This window comes from Pan troglodytes, chromosome 5 (genome assembly GCF_028858775.2).
Source record: "Pan troglodytes isolate AG18354 chromosome 5, NHGRI_mPanTro3-v2.0_pri, whole genome shotgun sequence".
In the NCBI taxonomy this organism is placed as follows: Eukaryota; Metazoa; Chordata; class Mammalia; order Primates; family Hominidae; genus Pan; species Pan troglodytes.
Window position 1 is genome coordinate 96,197,951 of NC_072403.2, and position 13,137 is coordinate 96,211,087.

Below are 13,137 nucleotides of genomic sequence, written 5' to 3' on the forward strand. Positions count from 1 at the left end.
AGCCAATTTAAATTTAATTTTCTCCCCCAAGGGTTCAAAATTTAGGCTCTCATGTACGGAATCACTCTTGGAACCATTCTATATTTTATACAGCAAATACATCAAGTTAAACATCTCTAGGAACCAAGGATGACAATGTATTTAGCAGGGAATTCAGCTTTTTTTTTTTAATAAATATAAAAAAATACCAGAACAATGTATCTAGTACCTTGGCTTGAAGAATATAATTATCTTGATTCAATTTGAAGAGTTCTTTTTCCTGTTGTTTCTTTAGTTCTTCCAACTTATTTTCTAGTTCTTTCTCCTTTTCTGAGAATGTGGCTTTAATTTGCTCAATTAGGGCTTGCGCACCCCTCCATTTATCCTCTGCTTCCTGAACTCTTTTAAACATAAGTAATTTCTTCTCCTTGTTCTCACCACAGTATCCTAAGGAATCCTTTAAAGACAAAGCATTACTTCATTACAGTAGACTTATGTATAAGATTTGAACACAGGTGGTTAATTAAAAAAAGAATAAAAAGGACATGGTTAATAATGTTCTATTATATAAGAAAATTAACTGTTTAGTAAGAGTGATTACAGTATCACTCAAAGGAAAAGACATTTCAGTCCTTATTATATTTTGTTATATATAATTTGGTTTTAATATAATTTTAGAACATAAAACATTATGATTATTAATTTTGAATTTAATACCTACAGTCTGAAACTGAATACAGGAATCAGTTTCTGTGGGATTTTCAGACTTCTTACGAGTAGACAGGCAACTTTCAGTTTTGTGAGCTGGTTTATCCAAAGCTGCAGGCTTGATGAGTTTTGTTCCAGATAAGATTTCTAAATATTATAAACAATGTATAAATGCACCACAAATGTAAAGTTAAATGTGTACTCATCAATTGTGTCCAATAACTAAAAATACAATGGAAACACAAAAATGAGGATCTCAAAATAGGCTGATGGACTACACTATAACACAGCTGTTTCACTATAACTGATTGCATTCAGAAAAATTGCCACTCCATAATCAACATTCTACTAAATTTGACACAGATGGCCAATTAACCCAAGACTCATGTCAACTGACAAATGGAGCTAAATAAATGTGAGAATGTGGATAGAAATAACTTTCAGAGTTTATTAGTTTTAAATAAATTCTTCTGTTAAATGTTCATAGCAATAATCAATCAAAATTTCTAAATGACAAATCAAGGAGCAGCTGATAACATTATGAAACATTTTGGTCCGGATTAAGTGTGCTTTCAGAGCACATTTTTTATAAACAATGTATATCATGATATTATAGTATCAATGGAATAATATAAATTGCACGGAGGATTTTATAATTGTTAATCTAAATCAGATTTTAAAAGATTAACTCTGCTATAAAAACTTGGCAATATATATTAAATTATAAAAAAAGTGATTAATATATATTCTGTTCCAATTTTCAGCTTTTAAGGTAACCTGTAAATTCTTAAACAAGAAATCATTCTAAGGCTAATATAGTATTCAGTTAGTAATAAACAATGTTTAAGAACAGTACCTAAAAAGGATCCTAAGGTCCATATTCAAATACTACAGGTCCTGAGTTCAATAAACAATATCTGATTGCTTTATAGATAAATTAAGAATTTCAAAATTTAAATTTTTAAAATAATTTATTCAAGATGCTTTTTAAATGTGGAGTTTACTTTTTAATTACAAATGAATGTTATACATGATTATTAAATATTTGGAAAATATAGAACAGTCAAAAGAAAAAACAAATTACCAACAGTCCCTCACCAAAAGATTTCATTTCAATTATTTTTCCAGGTATGTGAAGGTTTTCCTTATAGAGTTATGATCATATTTAATTAGACCGATGTAAGTTTTCTGGAGAAATTTCTAAAAGTGTTCATGAACAGACTGTTTTAAGTCATTGTAAGAGCAGGCTTTCAAAACTTCCAAATCACTGGAGGCTCATTAAATGAATGGGGTGTGATCTGCTAGCACATGATTCTCCTTAGGACAAGGCAGCTAGTACAGGTGGAACGTCCCAGATCAGAAAATCCAAAATCCAAACTGCTCTAAAATCTGAAATTTTTTGAGGGTCAACATGACGCTCATAGAAAAATGCTTACAGGAACGTTTAGGATTTTGGATTTTTGGATTGGAGATGCTAAACTGGTAAATATAATGCAAATACTCCAAAATCCAACGAAATCTGAAATTTGAAACACTTCTGGTCCCAGGCTTTTTGGATACGTAATACTCAACCTATCACATGTTCTTGTTCATAGTTGTAGTCTGCCAGTCCTTTTATGCCAGAGTTCTCCCTTCTTGAATTCTTAATTTTGACTTCTCAGTGGACTAAAGTATCAAGTAATTATATTTATTTTAATTTTTTTTTTTTGAGACAGAGTCTCGCTCTGTTTCCCAGGCTGGAGTGTATTTTTTAAAAATTTTAATAATATTTATTTAACACAATATATCCAACATATTAAGATTTTGACATAAATGAATCATCAAAAATGGGGATATTTCATGTTGTTTGTTCATACTACATCTTAGAAGTACAAAAGGTAATTTATTTACAAGACATCTCAATTCAGACTAGCTACATTTCAAATGCTAAATGGCCATGTGTGGCCAGTGGCTGCCACAGTGGACAAGACAGTTCTCACCTCCGCCCATCCTCCAGCCTCATCTCCTCATCCCCTTCCCTAGTTGATACGCTAACTACATTGACTATTTATTGAAGGATTCCTAAGTGACAATCACTGTACTCATATTTTCTCATTTTATCCACCCTTCCCTGTACCCCACCACTATATGCATACAAGAAAAACTTTCTGGGTTTGGTTTTCTTTCATTTGCATTTCAGAGACTTGGAAACTGAGACAAAGAGAGATTAAGGAACTAATCCCAGCTCACATGGCCTGTATGTGGCAGGGCTCCAGGCCAGATCTGCTGGATGTTTCCTCTCAACACTGTGCTGTCCTGCCTCCCACCCAGAGGTTCACAATAAAAGCATGCTGAATAATCTTTATTTATTTATTTTGAGACAGCATCTTGCTTTGTTGCCTAGGCTGGACTGCCATGGTGCGATCTCGGCTCACTGCAACCTCCGCCTCCCAGACTCAAGCAATTCTCCTGCCTCAGCCTCCCAAGTAGCTGGGATTACAAGCGTCTGCCACCACGTCCAGCAAATTTTTCATATTTTTAGTACAGACAGAGTTTTACCATGTTGGCCAGGCTGGTCTCGAACTCTTTACCTCAAGTGACCTGCCCACCTTAGCCTCCCAGATTGCTGGGATTACAGGTGTGAGTCACTGCGCCTGGCCTGAATAATCAATATTAGTTCAACACTCTCTTTTTAAAAGTATGAAAACTGTGACTTGGACAAGTTGAGTGAATAGCCCAAGGACACACCGTTATTTAGTGGCCAAGTTGAGATTAGGAAAATAATCGTATTGAATTAACAAAGTAAAGGCACTTAATAATGCTGTCCAAATAAGGGAGCATTATTTTATTATGATATAATATTATTTCTGCACTCTAGGAAAAGTCAGTATGTGAGACTTAGAATTTGTAGCAGTCTAGATTTTGGCTACTGCCAAACTTTTTATTACATTTTTAAATATATTTGGATCCTGAATCAAATAAACTGTAAAAAGTTATGACATTTATGAGATATTTGGCTATTTAAACTTGACTGGATATTTAATAATGTTAAATTATTACGTTTTTAAGGTAAGATAATGGTATGGTGTTTTTTTTTAAGTCCTTATCTTTAAAGATGCATACGGACATATTTGCAGTTGAAATAATCTAATGTCTGGGTTAGCTTCAAAATAAAAAGAGAGTAGCTGGAAATGAAGATGAAACAAGATTGAATAGGAGTTCATAATTTTGAAGCTGGGTGAGGGATAAATGGGATTCATTAACCATTTTATTTAAATTTGCATATGTTTACTTTTTTGGTAATAATTTAAATTTTTTCAATAAATTTATTCAACCATTGAGCATCTTTGCAAACTTTTAAAGTATGCTTTGATTAACACAATTTTGAGGAACATCCCTAGGGGATGTAGTAAGGGGTAACCTTTGCTTAATACCTGTATGTGCAAGATGCCAAGCTAGCCACTTTGCAAACCTTAGCTCCTTTTCTTTTTTAAATTTTTTATTTTACTTTAAGTTCTAGGGTACATGTGCACAACGTGCAGGTTTGTTACATATGTATACATGTGCCATGCTGGTGTGCTGCACCCATTAACTCATCATTTAAATTAGGTATATCTCCTAATGTTATACCTCCCCGCTCCCCCCAACCCCACGACAGGCCCCGGTATGTGCTGTTCCCCTTCCTGTGTCCAAGTGTTCTCATTGTTCAATTCCCACCTATGAGTGAGAACATGCAGTGTTTGGGTTTTTGTCCTTGCGATAGTTTGCTGAGAATGATGGTTTCCAGCTGCATCCATGTCCCTACAAAGGACATGAATTCATCCTTTTTTATGGCTGCATAGTATTCCATGGTGTATATGTGCCACATTTTCTTAATCCAGTCTATCACTGATGGACATCTGGGTTGGTTCCAAGTTTTTGCTATTGTGAATAGTGCCGCAATAAACATACATGTGCATCTGTCTTTATAGTAGAATGATTTATAATCCTTTGTGTATATATCCAGTAATGGGATGGCTGGTTCAAAAGGTATTTCTAGTTCTAGATCCTTGAGGAATCGCCACACTGTCTTCCACAATTGTTGAACTAGTTTACACTCCTACCAACAGTGTAAAAGTGTTCCTATTTCTCCACATCCTCTCCAGCACCTGTTGTTTCCTGACTTTTTAATGATGGCCATTCTAACTGGTGTGAGATGGTATCTCACTGTGGTTTTGATTTGCATTTCTCTGATGGCCAGTGATGATGAGCATTTTTTCATGTGTCTGTTGGCTGCATAAATGTCTTCTTTTGAGAAGTGTCTGTTCATATCCTTTTCATATCCTTCACCCACTTTTTGATGGGGTTGTTTTTTTCTTGTAAATTTGAGTTCTTTGTAGATTCTGGATATTAGCCCTTTGTCAGATGAGTAGATTGCAAAAATTTTCTCCCATTGTGTAGGTTGCCTGTTCACTCTAATGGTAGTTTCTTTTGCTGTGCAGAAGCTCTTTAGTTTAATTAGATATCCCACAGAAATACAAACTACCATCAGAGAATATTATAAACACCTTTCTGCAAATAAACTAGAAAATCTAGAAGAAATGGATAAATTCCTGGACACATACACCATCCCAAGACTAAACCAGGAAGAATTTGAATCCCTGAATAGACCACTAACAGGCTCTGAAATTGAGGCAATAATTAATAGCCTACCAACCAAAAAAAAGTACAGGACCAGACGGATTCACAGCCAAATTCTACCAGAGGTACAAGGAGGAGCTGGTACCATTCCTTCTGAAACTATTCCAATCAACAGAAAAAGAGGGAATCTTCCCTAACTCATTTTATGAGGTCAGCATCATCCTGATACTAAAGCCTGGCAGAGACACAACAAAAAAAGAGAATTTTAGACCAATGCCCCTGATGAACACTGATGGAAAAATCCTCAATAAAATACTGGCAAACCGAATCCAGCAGCACATCAAAAAGCTTATCCACCATGATCAGGTGGGCTTCATCCCTGGGATGCAAGGATGGTTCAACGTACGCAAATCAATAAACGCAACCCAGCATATAAACAGAACCAAAGACAAAAACCACATGATTATCTCAATAGATGTAGAAAAGGCCTTTGACAAAATTCAACAGCCCTTCATGCTAAAAACTCTCAATAAATTAGGTATTGATGGGACGTATCTCAAAATAATAAGAGCTATTTATGACAAACACACAGCCAATATCATACTGAATGGGCAAAAACTGGAAGCATTCCCTTTGAAAACTGGCACAAGACAGGGATGCCCTCTCTCACCACTCCTATTCAACATAGTGTTGGAAGTTCTGGCCAGGGCAATTAGGCAGGAGAAAGAAATAAAGGGTATTCAATTAGGAAAAGAGGAAGTCAAATTGTCCCTGTTTGCAGATGACATGATTGTATATTTAGAATACCCCATTGTCTCAGCCCAAAATCTCCTTAAGCTGATAAGCAACTTCAGCAAACTCTCAGGATACAAAATCAATGTGCAAAAATCACAAACATTCTTATACACCAGTAACAGACAAACAGAGAGCCAAATCATGAGTGAACTCCCATTCACAATTGCTTCAAAGAGAATAAAATACCTAGGAATCCAACTTATAAGGGATGTGAAGGACCTCTTCAAGGAGAACTACAAACCCCTGCTCAACGAAATAAAAGAGGACACAAACAAATGGAAGAACATTCCATGCTCATGGATAGGAAGAATCAATATCGTGAAAATGGCCATACTGCCCAAGGTAATTTATAGATTCAGTGCCATCCCCATCAAGCTACCAATGACTTTCTTCACAGAATTGGAAAAAACTACTTTAAAGTTCATATGGAACCAAAAAAGAGCCTGCATTGCCAAGACAATCCTAAGCAAAAAGAACCAACCTGGAGGCATCATGCTACCTGACTTCAAACTATACTACAAGGCTACAGTAACCAAAACAGCGTGGTACTGGTAAAAAACAGAGATAGAGACCAATGGAACAGAATAGAGCCTCAGAAATAATACCACACATCTACAACCATCTGATCTTTGACAAACCTGACAAAAACAAGAAATGAGGAAAGGATTCCCTATTCAATAAATGGTGCTGGGAAAACTGGCTAGCCATATGTACAAAGCTGAAACTGGATCCCTTCCTTACACCTTATACAAAAATTAATTCAAGATGGATTAAAGACTTAAACGTCAGACGTAAAACCATAAAAACCCTAGAAGAAAACCTAGGCAATACTATTCAGGACATAGGCATGGGCAAGGACTTCATGTCTAAAACACCAAAAGCAATGGCAACAAAAGCCAAAATTGTCAAGTAATTACTTTAAATAATGGCACATGAGCAGTACTTTATCCTTTTACACATGAAAAAAATTTGCTTGAATATGAAATTTAAACATGAAACACTGCAGTATTTGGAACCCATGAAACCTTCTTGAAATAGCAATGCATAAGAAAATTCAGTCAAAAAAGAAATCAATCAAAATAATTCTAGAATAGAGAAACTATGGCTAAGAGACAAGTGAAGAGCATTCAGTCTCTTTAATAATCAGAACCGAGAATTAAATCCAAAAGCTGAGAGAAATTAAGGTTGTAGGAGAGAATATATTAAATATATCTTAAAAAATAAAATAAAAATGAATAGGAGGCATGTAAGTTGGGGATATAATATGCTTTATATTTCACAGAAGGGAAGGAATCGATTAGTAATGTCTGAAATTGAAAAAGTTAAGAAACAACACTACAGTTATGGCAATCTTTGAGTGTTTTTCATAATCTCTTTCCTTAAAGATTTTTCATAATCTTTTCCTTGTATTTTCAGATATACAATTTCTTAGGAAGAAATTTCTTTTTCTTCTTATAGATATAAGTAAACCTAGATCTAATATCCTATTTTAAAAGAACCTGTAAAGTGTAATCTCATTCTTATAAAATATTTTGTCCATTTATCCACATCTGCCTCTCTACTTCCGTCCATTCATTCACATTTCCTTCTATTATATAAGTATATACATAGTGAGATGCATGGAATCTGCTCACCCAGCATAACAACAGTTGTTTCTGGCTAAATCATTGCTTTCTTCTTTTACTTTTCTGTAATTTTGAATTTTAAATAATAAGCATATATTAAGAATTTTTAATTCTTAATAAGAAAAGACAATAATAAGAATTTTTGTCCTTTCATGACAAAAAAAAAATACTTAGTCTAAAAATAAAAACACAAGTTAGAGCCAAAGAAAATTAATCAAAACGAAAAAGGAAAACAACCACATGGCTGGTACTGCTAACTGCCAACCTTCTCTTCCTTCCTATTAATAAATATCTAATTCTGTCCTGAGCAGCAACGTACATAAACGTACTCAACCCCCTGAACTCCATTCAACTTACGGCCACAAGATCAAAGGTCATTAAGATGGATGCAAAAACTTTCCTGGGTTGATGATTTGGCTGGCATCTACCTTTTACCTTTCACCCTACCTCATGGACAGGGTCCGGAGGCAGAGTAGCTATTGTGACAGTTAAGACAAAAGTCACATACTAGGGATTTTGCATCAGGAAAGACAAAGGGATCTGGTTCCTTGCACAGCTTTCCAGCCATGAACTGCCTATCTCTGGACTCTTTGTTACATAAAAGAAAAGATGCCTTTAATTTGGTTAAGTTCCGGTAGCTGGGCTTTTTCTTCATCCTAACCAATGTTGATTTTAATTTTAACTGCATTCTGTATATTTTCTGAACACTAATCTCATCTCAAACTCTGCTTCTTGGAGAACTCAACCTTTGACAAGTAACCACTATCCCAAAGGAATTATAGTTCCTCTGAATAAAACTAAAACTTCTCTGGGCAATTCTTCAATAAAAAACAGAGATTAAAAATATCATACTTAATATTCAGTCTAATGAGAAAAAGTAGTTCAGTATAAAAACATTTATGGTCCATCATTATACTTTACTATAAATTTTAATAATGTGTTTTTTTTTATTTTGGATGTCACAAATGCTATACAATTTTAAAATATGAAAAATGAGTTTAAGAATATTATTTCACTTTACTCATAAAAATATTAGTCTTCATCTAGCAACCTCCTCATCATTCCTCTCATTTCTTTTTCACTCACTGTGACATTACCTCTGTCTTCATTCTTGGTCATTTCAACATACTCACTGAAAGGTGATCCTTTCAACTCCCTGGCTTTTGGTTCCTTGAACTCCTTTCCATCTCAGATACTCATTCCCATTGGCATAGTTTAGGTCTTTCCTAGACTTTATAAGTAATGCAATCACTCCCCAGTCTCATTCCCTCATCTAATCACCTACTATGACTATCATCTTTGTTTTGCCACCTCACACCCTCTGGTACCCAGATTCCAATAATCCTTTGACCTCACTAGGACTCACAGTCAATGGATCGTACCTGTTGCACATTGTGTCACACTCCCTTGATGCCCTTTCTTCCTTCATTGCTCAACTTAAATTCCATGGTCAACCATTTTAATCACTTTTACACACATCATCAGCTTCACTTGGCAAAAATGTATTTCTTGGTAAACCCAACTGTTTTACCAAGTACACTTGGTTAAACAGTTGGTTAAACAAGTTGGTTATTTAACTTGTTAAACAACAACTTAATTGTTATTTAAGTTTAAATTCATGATCACTAACTTTAATTAGACTGCCTTGGCTCCTGACAGTCTAACTCTCCTAGATGGCTACTTCGTATCTTCTCTTTTCTCTTGTAACCTCCAAAACACCTTTGCCTAATCCTCATGCGCATCTAATGATACTGCTTTCTATTTCTCAGAGAAAACTGGAGCTATCACAAAAAGCATTCTCTCCTCACCACATCTAACCACCTGCCAGCATATACTCTCCCTTCCTATCTGCCTCCACAGTTCCTAGAATGCAGGAACTAGCCATGTTACTGTGCACATGATCCCTTCTTCCACTGTGCACCAGATCCCATTACAGCTCCTCTACTCAAAAACATTGCTAAAGCAATTCTTCCTCATTCTCGTACATTGTCAATTATTTTTCTTTCTATCAAATCTTTCTTAATGTCATACAAACAAAACAATCATTTATTTCATAAAAACAAAGCAAAGCAAAAATGTTCTTGGTCTCACCTTCCATCTCAGCTACTGGCCCATTATTTTGCTGCCTTTTACAGCAGCTATCTGCAGCGTGGTCTATAATTTGAAGCACCATTCCACTCCTCCTATTCCCGCTTACTGCCATTTAATTTGCCTTTTACAGCCACCTCTCCATGGAAACTGTTTGTCCACTTTATTGATCACCTCCTCCTTGCTAAACCCAAAGAGCAGTTCTCAGTCCTCATCTATCTTAATCTCTCAGCAGTAAATGACAGAGCAGTCCTTCTTAATATACTTTGTTGACTTACAGGATTCCACATGCTCTCAGGATTCTTCCAACCTCACTCTGTTTCCTTTGCAGGTTCCTCCTCTTCTGCCTGATCTCTTCAGGTTAGCATTATCAGGGGCCTCAGGCCTTGGCTTGCTCCTTTCCTTCTATCTATGCTCACTCTTTTGGTACTCTCAATCAGATTTCAACAACTCCCAAATGGTATCTATAATCTATATTTCCCTCCTGAACTCCAGAATTTTATATCTGACTGCCTCCTTGTCACTTCTGCTTGCATGTTGAATAGACATCTCAAAACTATCATTTCAAAAATTAAACTCCCAGTTTTCCCCCAACTGTCAAATCTACTCAGTCATAGCTTTCCCCATTCCAGCTGAGTGTAACTCCATTCTTCCAGTTGCTCAAGCCAAAAATCTTAGCAACCCAAAACCAATTCTTCAGATTTTTGGTTCTACCTTCTAATATGTCCTTATCTAACTACTTTTCATCACCTATACTGCCACCACCCTGGGTCAAGCCCTGTTGCCTCCTGCAAATTGAATCTTACAAATGGAATGTGGTACCTTAATTCTCTTCCATGGAAGCAACGAAAGTAAAACAATATACTAAATAAAGAGTATATGATTACCTTTTTTCCTAGGTTGATTGGAGGTAGAAATCGATCTCAAGTTTTTGCTTTTTATAATGTCCTCTGAAGTTTTCTTTTCAAGAGTAGAAAACATCTTGAGTGGTGAACTGGGTTTGCCATAGCCTGAGCTCCTAACTGACGCATATAATCCACTCTGGGGTTTCCTTTTAAGTAAAGGAGGTGCACTTCTGGCCTTCTTGTATGGTACCTGTTTACCCATTACAGCCCGTTCTTCTTCAGAACTAAGTTGAGATCTGTAAGTCTGTACACAACAAACAAAAGCTCTTTAGTACCTAAACTTTAACTATTGTTGTAAATGAATATTTAATAGATGGCAAAACAATAGTGATTATCAAATAATGTAGTTTGTAAAAGGCAAACTACCATAGTTAAGTTCTCGAAGTCTAATGCATCAGAATTTTAGTATTTTGAAGCAGACCTTCAAAGTTAGCATTGAAACAAAGTAAAGCAAAATAATAAAGCAAAATTAGCTTGCCAGAAACCAAGATGTATAATTACTTGAATGAATGCAGCAGAAAGAACATATTTTGAAATGACATAAAATCTTATTTGTTATCTGAACTTCTCAAGATGCTTTAAAAATTTTTATTAATACCTTGCCTTATTCCACAAAGAACTGGAGATGACTTAAATACATAATTCAAAATTATAAAATACAAGTAGAATGTCTGAATCATGGGAACTATAAAGCAGAAGAGATCAAGAATACAGGAAAAATAATCAGTAAAATGTAAATTTCTTCACAGGTGTTAACTGCTTTCCTATAAAACGCCAACTTAAAAAATACAAATGACTGGAAAAACTGAACAGTGCATACTACAATGATGAATAAACTTTTTCTTATACTATTTAAATTCTGGACTATATTTTATTCAAAAAAAGGAAAAAATGTATAAAGAATGGCTTCTAAAAGCAAGCTAATGTTATGGTGGTATTTTTGAATTTGGGGATTGGCTAGCATTGTAACAAACATCACTCACAAATATCCAAGATCTACTGTGGAGGTTAGTATATAATCAATCCCACTAGTTTAAAAAGCACACACCTACCAATAGTACTTATATACTTTACATAACTTCGGTTCTCAATATCTCAAATCAATTTGATGATAAATACTTACTTTATTAATTTTGTCATCCTGAGATAATGATGAAGAATTAACAGTTATTTTTTTCCTCAAAATATTAAGGTACATTTTATCAACATGTTCTTCTGTGGCAGTTACTTGTGGACAGCTGTTTTCCATACTCTCATTTGTGGTCTTTTGTAAAATCACATTCTCATCATTTTTGTCAAAAAAAAGGTTCACATGTTGTGAGTCTTGAGACAAAATATTTGGGTTCATCTTCAGGGGTAAAGAGCTAAAAAATTCAGTTTCTTTTCTTTCGGCCACTTTCTCAGAGCTATAAAACAAAACAGGACACAGATAATGAACCCTATGTAACAGCTCTTCAAATATCAGTAATAACCACGTGTGTGTGTACACGCAGACGCACTATATATATGAATTGTTAACTATTCAAATTAAGTTACTGATGTTAAATACAGTATAATTTTGATTAACAGAGTACACTCACATAGTGTAATTGCTTTTAATTTCGGATAATAATTTTAATGCAGTATAATGCAAAGGATTATAAAGGTGATGCTGAGATCTATTTTAGAGAAAGACCAAACCAAACAAGACTGAGACTGCTTTTGTAGAAGAAAAGTAAAATACAAATTTCTAAGTGAACTTTTTGTAATATATCTTTTATCTACAATTTCTTACAAAGTCGACATGCATTTGAAATAAGAAAAACATTTTAAACATTTCTAGAAGAAACTAAAGAAATAATCATAAATTTGTATTAAGGAGGCATAGAGTATAAATACTAAAAAAGCATACATTTAATCACAATATAGGAAAAATTTTAATGTAAAACAGAAAAATCACTAGGCTTTGAAAAGAAAATCATTTCTGTGGTTTAAAACACTTAAATGTAACAATTCAATTAGATATTAAATACCTAGAAGATACAACGTAAGGAAATGTTTTAAATGCGGTTAAATATTGGCAAACTACAGGGTCTCCAAAAATATGGGAACTGTTAGTCTTAAAATATTTAATCGTGTGTCAATTAGGCCATTTAATTTTATAATTTATAAAATAAGATTAAAGAATGTTTAAGAGGCTACCATTTTCGTATAATGTAGATTGGCTTCTTGGTAACTGCTAGTAGGTGGAATCATCAGAAATATAATAGTTCTTTCCTTCTTCATAGCAGCAGAACCTGGCTAGATGCTAATCAAAATTGTTTCTCATTCTTGCTGGGTACCAACTAAACCATATTTCCTTGCCAACTTCCATCTAGATGGGACCATTTACTAGTTTTTCCCTTTAGAATGTGAGTGCTATGATGCTAAGAACCCAACTTATTTGTTACTGGCTTAGT

General features: G+C 34.6%; 1 protein-coding gene across 8 annotated transcripts in view; it reads right to left on the reverse strand.

Annotated features, from left to right (window-relative positions):
• Nucleotides 1-13,137, reverse strand: part of CEP162 (centrosomal protein 162) — a 103,827-nt gene that overhangs the window by 50,310 nt on the left and 40,380 nt on the right. For all 8 annotated transcript variants that reach the window (XR_010158092.1, XM_003311371.6, XM_063813246.1 and 5 more), the window contains 4 exons: nucleotides 11,823-12,105; nucleotides 10,682-10,943; nucleotides 701-834; nucleotides 209-436 (listed from right to left, as the gene is read on the reverse strand). Coding sequence is in view for 7 of the 8 variants with exons in the window: in XM_003311371.6 (XP_003311419.3) it covers nucleotides 209-436; nucleotides 701-834; nucleotides 10,682-10,943; nucleotides 11,823-12,105 (907 nt within the window). In the remaining variant the exon portion in view is untranslated. The remainder of the gene's footprint in view (nucleotides 1-208; nucleotides 437-700; nucleotides 835-10,681; nucleotides 10,944-11,822; nucleotides 12,106-13,137) is intronic.